The sequence below is a fragment of the Ananas comosus genome, linkage group 13, assembly GCF_001540865.1.
Source record: "Ananas comosus cultivar F153 linkage group 13, ASM154086v1, whole genome shotgun sequence".
Classification (NCBI taxonomy): domain Eukaryota; kingdom Viridiplantae; phylum Streptophyta; class Magnoliopsida; order Poales; family Bromeliaceae; genus Ananas; species Ananas comosus.
The window spans coordinates 557,644-566,876 of record NC_033633.1 but is presented as its reverse complement, the minus strand read 5'-3'; the positions used below and the strand labels follow the sequence as shown (position 1 = coordinate 566,876).

Genomic DNA, 9,233 nt, shown 5'->3' with positions numbered 1-9,233 from the left:
ATTTTCTCTTGTTATTATTGTTGGTTCGCTTGCTATGCACTCGGTCCCGGTGATTTATAATAACCTGTTTTAAAAAAAATTAGAAGAATAAAAAGTTTCTTCTAAATTTTTGTTTTATTGTTGCCCAAAAAACACTTTAAATGAAAGGATTGGAAGCAATCCAGTGTCCCCTTATTTACTATTTCATATAGAATTTCTATTTAAAAAGATAAAAATTTGACAACAATGCCAAACGAAGTCTTAGTCTTTCCTTTGTTACACTTTGGTACCTTCTGATATTGCCACACTAAAAGGCGACACTGATTGATTTTGCTTAATTAAACTAATGTTGAAGTTTTCGTCTGTATATTTTTTTCTTTCTACCATGACGATAAATTAGCTTTGAGTTGGATGGCTGTAGCTGTGTCATAAAATAGTATAGTTGAAATTATGGCTGATTTTTTCTGTGGAATAAATGGCCTTACTTATTCGGGAGTCAAGAGTATAGCTGGATGAGCACACAAAAATAATATATTAGTCTACTGTTGTGAACGTAAATTCCTTCGTTTGACGCCACCAGGAATCTTGTCGACTTCAGACGAAGTGTGCGTGGATGATGGTTGTGGACCTGTGGTAGTGCCATCAGCAGCGACTGTTGTGACAGTTCAACAAAACTATTCCCTAATAATTAATTATTACAGTTGGGGGGACCTGTATTTATCATTCACTACAGTTGTTATCAAGGGGTCCACTGCAATTTCTTTTGTGTTAATGCTGTTCATTACCACTTATTGTGTAAAATCTCTTAGATCTCTGTGGAAGATGTAGGGATGCAAGCAGGGCGGATCCGGGGGCGGGAGGGTTCTCCTACTTGACGCTCTATTTCTTGTCGGGACGGGACGGGACGGATTTGGAGCGGGCTATTTTTTATTTTATTTTTTGCTCCCACTTACTGTCTCATTTGAGATGGATCGGGGCGAGAGCGAATTTTCGATAGATTGGAACGGATTGAAAGAAGAAAAGGATCTCCCACCTTCCGCTCTATTTACTTGGCAGATCGGAGCGGATTCGGTATGGGTTATATTTTTTTATATGTTTTTGTTCCTATTTACTGTCCCATTTGGGCAGATCGTGGTGGGAGTTCCACCAATCCGGATCCATTTGCATCCCTTGATTCCCACTGCAATTTCTTCGGTGTTAATGCTGTTCATTGCCATTTACTTTGTTATACATCTCTTAGATCTGTGTGGAAGATGGCCATTCTATGTAATTTCAAAAAAAAAAAAAAAGGAAAAAGAAAAAAAAGGAGGACAATTTTATGCCCTTTCGGTAAGAGAAATAGTTGCCTGGCCTGCACCTGGTGCGCCATGTTAGCACCGTTCGGCGATCCACCTGTCATCCAAAACTCACACTTCAACCTTCTCAGTCTGTACAGTGCAACTTTTTGTTTAATTATATATATATTTTTTTTCAATTTTGGATGATTGGATTTAAAGCATCAGATGAAAGCAGGGCCAACGTATCATAGAAGTGCATGCTGGCATGTTGCATCAGGTGCAGGCGATAATTTCTCTTCTCCTTCTTTTAGAGGGGCAATAAAACTCAGACCTAACATTGTTGGTAGAGCCAGGGAGAATGGCTTATTCAAACTAGATAATGTCCATTACTTGAAAAATAAGAAAAGAAAAAAATTAAAAAAAAAAGAAAAAAGTAACTGCTGTCCCTGGCTCTCCTTGTGCACAGGGAAGGAGTACTTTAAAGTGTAAAAGGAGCTTCCAATTAGCCCTCATAGCTTAGTCAACCTTGTCAAGCTGGCAATTAATGACCAAAAATATGGATGCCCTGAGCCCATGTAATTTGCGTTTTTTATTGCCCATAAATTGTTGATTGGTTACGTTGTGCTTTCTAGGATATCTTTAAGATAACATATTTAACTTCATGAAGGTTCTGGGTTGTAGCAGTTGTTGACAAATTATCCCTCGTTTAAAATCTCCCAATTTTCTGGATGAACAGCCGATGACAGTGACAAGAATGCTTTTTCAAGTCTTGATATAATTTTATATAGCAACTTCTTCTGATACTACCTTTGCCTTTGCTCCTGTTGGATTGTTGCTTGTAAGATATTAAATCATAACAGTTTTTCTTATTCAGCTACTATGTTTATTTCGAACAAAAGACAGGAAAATGGCTTGAGGCTGTTTGCTTAAGCCAATTGTAAATGAAGTCCATTTTCATTTTGAGATCTCTTGCTGTTCTTTCAGTTGCCCGGTAGACCACCATGTGCCTCTTTTTTGACTATGTATTCTTAGTTTCTTTTATTTATTTACTTTTTTGTCATACATGAAAGAGCCAAAAAAAAACTTCATTTGATACTACATTTTCTCTCTTTTTGAACAAACTAGGCTAAATCTCTGAGAAAGTAGGTTAAATAGCTACACCAGGTGCAGCGATATTTGATTCTGCTAATGTAAATAATGTATATTCTCTGCTATAATAACCATTTCTTTGTTCTTGCTTCATCTGCTAGTCAGCCTCTCAATGCTGTGATATTCTGCTTACTGGAGCTTACTTCTCGATGCAGATATATTTAACCTTCTGAATTGATACACTTTGAAGGCATCTATGCTGTTAAAATCTTGTGGAGACATTACAAGACCATGAACAGCAACCACCGCCTCTAACGTAAGTGACGAAAGGCTTTGTTGTTGGTATTTGAGGTCTTAAGTTCGAAGTTTAATTGTTTCATATTTCCAGCTAAATTTATTTTTTAAAAAAATAAACGAAACGGGTAACATACTATCTTTCTCTCTCTCAAAAAAGAAAGATCATAAACAGCTGAGTATATCCAACCCACTCATATCGCAACATTATCTAACTCTGCAGTTGGCACACTTAAAAATCTAAGGGCTTTTTTGTTGTTTTGATAGAGTCTACGGCAAATCGGAGTGTAAATTGTCTACTGATCCAGAGAAGAATCTGATATTCCGCATCATCATGCAGGAATTTCAGGTACAAGAACTCTTTTAAGAGATTGTTACTCATTGTTCAAGGTTAGTTTAACTCCAAATAAAAATATAGAAGATCAACGAAGATTCTAAGATAACATTATTTATGCTATTGTAAAATTTTTAGCAGCTTGTAACATCAAAATTGTTCAGGTCATGACAATTTTCACAGTAACCTCATAAAAAGCTAAGACTAGGCTAGGGAGATAGTTGGGACAACCTAGTCTTAGGCTATTAGCCCAGGATAAATTATAATCACTATAGATTAGGTTTCGACTTTCAACAATTCTATGGACTCCGGTTTGAGCTGGTTTGCCAGGGCATCCGATATTGATAACACGCGAAGTCTGTGCAGCAGGGAAATTGATATCTTGGCGTCTTTTTCATCGAGGAAAAAGAAAGGAGAAGATTTTATGTATTATCTTAAGAACACAATCTATAGCCTTAAAGAGCAAGCAGAAAATCACACGCTGTGTAAGATTTGGGCTTAACAACGGGGCTTAGTTAGTTGTTCAAACTTCAAAGTCAGCAAGGTGACTGTTGAACAATTGGTTTTTCCAACACCCATAGGTCCTTACATAAATTAAGAAAATGGCTTATACCTCTCGTATATAAAAAAAACAAAAAAAAACATATACACTGAGTTGTTAATTATACCTATTATACCAGTTAATGGAGACTGGTTACACTAGATTATCAACATGATAGCTTTTTCTCCATATTTAATACTATTTCTTAGTTGTTGTAGGGTGTGGACTGTTGCATCGACTAATATTTGATCAGTTGCGGATATTTTTAGCTTGTAAAGAATGTTGACTTGAGTGACTAGTGTACGTTATTAAAGGACGGCGTTTGTGACATGTTCCAAACTAGCGTGACCACTCAACCGAACATATTAAAAAAAGAAGAAGAAGAAGAAAACTTAAAATAAAAAGACACGGAATCTTTAGGCACATGCACAAGCTTATTCACACTTACAATAGCTTCGTCACTCGCAAAATAAAGTTAAAAAGGAAGTGATGATACGGTAATTACAGCAGCAATTGTCATCGATTTATACTTGATGCTCAGCATAAGCTGTAGGTCCCGCCGAACAATGATTAGGCCCATTGGGCCGATATATAATCTTTTAATAAAAAACTGCCCATCTGTATTCTGGGGAGTGGGAAACGAACGAATGATCCTGTATTCCTGTGGGCGGGCGATGGATGGGCCCCAGCTGGCAGGGTCGACAGGTGGGCACCTCCTCAGACACGTGCCTCACGCAGTCACGTCCGAGTGCGGCTGCGACTGGGCCAGGGGCGAGTACCCCATGGGGCCCACCGCGGCCCTCTCGCCCACGCCCACGCCCACGCCCACGGCGACGGGGCTCGCGGACGCGGAGAGCTTCTCGAAGGAGGAGGAGGGGTAGGAGTGGACGAAGTCGTCGAATCCCTCGTGGCCCTTCCCGGCCCCCTCGTACCCCGGCGGCGGCGGGCTCCGAATCTCCGGCATCTCGGCCGCGTCGCCGCCGTCGAGGTAGCGCACCACCTCCCTCATGGTGGGGCGCGCCGCCGCGGCGGGGTGGGAGCACATGAGCCCCACCTTGATCGCGACCATGGCCTCGTCCCGGTCGTAGTCCCCGCCCAGCCGCGCGTCCACCGTCTCCGCCCACCTCCCCGCGGCCCAGCGCTCCCAGACCCACTCCACGAGGATGAGCTCCTCGGGCGCCGCCTTGGGGTCGATGGGGCGGCGCCCGCACGCGGCCTCGAGCGCCAGCGCCCCGAAGGCGAACACGTCGGACGCGGTGGTGGCGCGCCCCGTGCGGGTCATCTCGGGCGCCAGGTACCCGAGCGTGCCCACGACGCGCGTCGTGCTCGGGTTGGCCCCGTGCTCGTAGAGCTTGGCGAGGCCGAAGTCGCCGAGGCGCCCGTTGAGGTCCGCGTCGAGGAGCACGTTGCTCGCCTTCACGTCGCGGTGGACCACCACGTGCTCCCACTCCTCGTGGAGGTAGAGCAGCGCCGACGCCACCCCGCGCAGGATCCGGAACCGCTCCGCCCACGTCAGCAGGCGCCGCCGCCGCCCCCCCACGCCGCCGCGCTTCTGGGTCTCCTCGTCCTCCTCCGTGCCGTCGCAGAAGAGGTACTTGTCGAGGCTCCCGTTGGGCATGTAGTCGTAGACGAGGAGGAGGTCGCCGCGGCGCCGGCACCAGCCCTGGAGCTGGACGAGGTTGCGGTGGCGGAGGCGCCCGATGGTCGCGATCTCCGCCACGAACTCGCGGATCCCCTGCCGCGACTCGTGCGACACCCGCTTCACCGCCACCTCCGCGCCCGCGCCCGCGCCCGACCCGGGGAGCGTCCCCTTGTACACCTTCCCGAACCCGCCGAACCCCAGGAGCTGCTTGTCCCTGAACCCCCTCGTGGCGCGCTTGAGCTCCTTGTAGGAGTACCTGTGGGGCCCGTAGCAGAGCTCCCACGGCTCGACGACGTCCGCGTTCTTCACCTTGTAGAAGAGGTAGGCCCCCGCGGCGGCCGCGCCCACGAGGAGGACGAAGGCGGAGAAGGAGGTGGCGAGGATGAAGGTGGTGTTCTTCTTCTTGCTGCGGGGGAGCGAGGGGAGCGAGGACAGGTCCAGCGACTGGGCGGCGCCGTTCATCTTGAAGCTCCACCCCATCAGGTAATGGGAGCTCGCGAGCAACCCCGTGGAGGCGGAGAAGCCCGCGTACATGCGCTCCTCCAGTATGGGGGCGAGGTCCACGGGGAATGCGAGGAGGGGCTTGCTGGGCTTGGTCGAGGACGGGGAGATGGCCACGTACAGCATCTTGCGGGCGCCGTCGTAGTCGACCCATCCCTGGATCGTGTCGCCGCTCTTGAGGTTGAGGTCGCTCTTCGTCCCGCCGTCGCCGTCGTAGTAGGCGGCGGCGGCGGAGGCGTTGGAGGCGAGGTTGTTGAGGTCGATGCCGACGTGGTTGTCGTTGATGTCCCCGAACTCGAAGTCCTGGACGGTGTCGAACTCGACGGCGAAGACGTGGTTGGTGGCGTTGCCCACGTCGCTCGCGTTGAGGAGCCCCAGGTACTGGCTCGGAAGCGCCCCCGCGAGCTCCTTGGAGGTCGCTATGGTGAAGGCGAGGCCGTGGCCCCCGAGCTTCGGGTACTCGGGCACGATGGCGAAGGCGAACGCCGTGGAGAAGGAGAACACGGCGCCGTCCGTGCCGTTCTTGAAGCGGAGGGACGTCGGATAGAAGGCGTGGCCGATGAGGCGGGTCGTCTCATTGGTTAGCCTCAGGATCCCGCTATCCTCGATCTCCGCTATGCCGTTCAAGCTCATGTTCGCTCCGCCGCCATTGGCGCCGCCGCTGCCGCTGCCGAAGCCGGTGTACACGAACTCATCTCGCTGGGCGGCGACGGAGAGGAGCAGCGAGAAGAAGAAGACGACGAGATTCTTAGGCATTGGGAGGTAGACACGTATCGGAGAGAGGGAGAAGAGGTGGGGGTCGGGTTATCCGAGGGAGGATAAACCACTAATAAAGGTGGGATTTTTAGACATGTTGCGAGGTAGAGAGGGGAGGGGTGGTGGTATCGTCGTCGGAGTTTGTTTGTTTGTTTGTTTGAAAAGGGGAGAATAGAGAGAGAGAGAGAGAGAGAGAGAGAGAGAGATGGGTTAGGTCATCCGGTGGATGAGAAAATAGTTGTAGGTGAGATAAGTGCTTAATTTCTCGGAGGTTTCGGGTGATCTGGTGTGGGCTTTTGTAGGAGGAGGGAATAGGGATGGGAGAGAGGATGGGCCAGAGTGAGACTTTGAGGCGAAGAAAGGAGCTGCTACTCGTGGGTACCGGTCAATGGACGGAATGCTGTGTTGGAATTTGGTAACCGGACTCTTATTTAGGACTAGATCTCTAATTATTTAGTTATATTATAAAATTTTTTAATTATATAACTTATGTGAGTTTTATTTTAACTTGTTAAAAAATTTTACCATTCACAATTTTACAAAATTGTATATTTTAGAATATATATAACTGAAGATTAAATATGATATATATACTTTTTTAAATATTTAATTATATTTTTAATTTATTAAATACTACTTATTTATTGAATAATTTTTTTTTTAAAAAAAAATGCTGAATCAGATTTTTATTTTTTTTTGATGTTATTTTAGTTGTGTGTGAGCTAGATCATAGGGTACAGATGGTAAGGGGGGATTTAGTTGAGATAAATTACTTGAGAAATTAGTAAAAAGTAGTTAGGATAATAGTCTAGCCACGGTGACTTCTATTTTATTTTTTATTTTTAGCTATAGTTATTTACAATGGATAGACTGACAGTTAAAAATGCTAGGCTTTTCCATAAATGCTAGACCTTTTCCATTTATGGAAGGTTGAAACTCAATTTTGAGTTCTAGAAGCAAAAGTTTTGATTTGATTTTTTTTTTTTTTTGAGAGAAAGATAGCATGCTACCTGCTTCGTTATTCCATTTAGAAATAAACTTAGCTGAAAATGTGAATCAACTAGGATTCGAACTTGGGTTTCGGATACCAACCATCAAGCCCTTTTGCCACTTGCGCTAGGGACGGTCGGTTTTGATTTTTATTTTTTTTTTAACTTATGTTGCGTTGCACTTGGCGAGTTTTGAAAGATTTTTTTTTTTTTTTTTTTGAGAGAGAGAGATAGGTAGCAACCGGCTTCGTTTATTTCATTTAGAAATAAACTTAGCTGGAAATGTGAATCAATTAGGATTCGAACTTAGATTTCGAATATTAACCACCAAGCTCTTTGCCACTTATTTTAGGGACGGTCAGTAGTTTTGAAAGAAGTTATAATGTATGATTTCACTCGCAAGGACATGTATTAATTTTACAAATAATTATAAAATATTATCCATACATCAATACCAATACATTAAAGGGTGAACCGAAAACTTGCTCCACAGTGCATCCGCGTTTTCGGTTTGGGTGGGTCCCTCATGTTTGCCTTTTAGGTTCCACTCTCTCCGCCTTTTCCTCTCCCTGCTTTCGGTCCTTTCTGTCCGCCTTTTCGGTTCTCCCTCTCGCCCTCTGTGTGGCTTCGTACATCTTCGCTGGCACTGTACTTCTTCCTTACCTCTCCTCTCCGCGTCTTTCCGCTGGCACTGTACTTCTTCCTTACCTCTCCTCCGCGTTTTCGGCATGTAGGTCCCTTGCGCAGCAACTTCTCCCTTTCCCTTTCTCGCGAACCCTATGTTCGCCTAGCGTTACCCTCTCCGTGGATCCGCCGCTTCCCCGGAAATCCCTCTCTCCCTAGATCGTACGCCTGTATCTACCCAAAACGGCGCATTTAATGGCGCCGCGCAACTCCGCCGGCACTGTACTTCTTCCTTACCTCTCCTCTCTGTGTTTTCGGCACCTCTCCGCAGATTCACTGCTTCTCCGGAAATCCCTCTCTCCCTCGACCGTACGCCTGTATCTACCCAAATCGGGGCATTTAATGGCGCCGCGCAACTGCCGTCGGTGCATTAAATGCCCCCTATCAACCCGTCGCTCCACCGGAGATGGTTTCCTTCCTTCGCCGTACATGTGTCTATATTATAGATCTGGGCATTAAATGCCCCGCCTGATCCGTCCCTTCTTCGGAGATCGCTCGCTCTCTCCGGGCTGGGGATCATCCTGATCTCCACTGTACCTTCACTGTCGCGTCGTCCTGCTGTCATCTCAGGATGGTGCGCCGCTGTGAGCCGGCGCCCTCCCCTTGCTCTCTTCGCTTCTCTTTTGGTTTGTTCCAATGCTGGTATGTATATATATAGACTGTTGGCCGATACGTTTTGATGCTCAACAAAATTTGGTTTCCTACCTTGCAATCTTTTCTTGAGAGTGGTGCTGCCGCAAGAAAGGAGGTCGAGTTCTCTGGAAGTTTCCTTGCTTGCTTCCCATTTTGATGTTCTCTGTCTATGTGCATGCCTGGATTTGCTGATGCTTGGGTGCTTCGATGTTTGGTCGCAGTTTTGCACGCGGTTCCTGCTTCGCCTCCTTCTCGCTTTTCTTCTGTCCATCTGCAATGGCACGGCAGTCGAATGGCTTCGGAGCAATCGTTGCAGCCTGCGAGCAAGGCAATGATGATATCGGCAATACTCGAAATCTATCTTACCTTTATCCGCAATGGCATGGCAGTCGAATAGCCTCAGGGTGATCGCTGCAACCTGCGGCTATTAGTGCAGAAATCCGGTCCATATAATGTTCGCCGTACCCCTTCGCTTTGTGGGGGGAGCTGTGAATCTGAGCCTTGCATTATGTTT

General features: G+C 46.6%; 1 protein-coding gene across 1 annotated transcript; it reads right to left on the bottom strand.

Moving 5' to 3' along the window:
- On the bottom strand, window positions 3,889-6,717 carry LOC109719508 (L-type lectin-domain containing receptor kinase S.4-like). The gene has a single exon (XM_020246243.1). It carries the CDS (start codon window positions 6,411-6,413, stop codon window positions 4,245-4,247), a length of 2,169 nt encoding a protein of 722 aa, XP_020101832.1. The 5' UTR covers window positions 6,414-6,717; the 3' UTR covers window positions 3,889-4,244.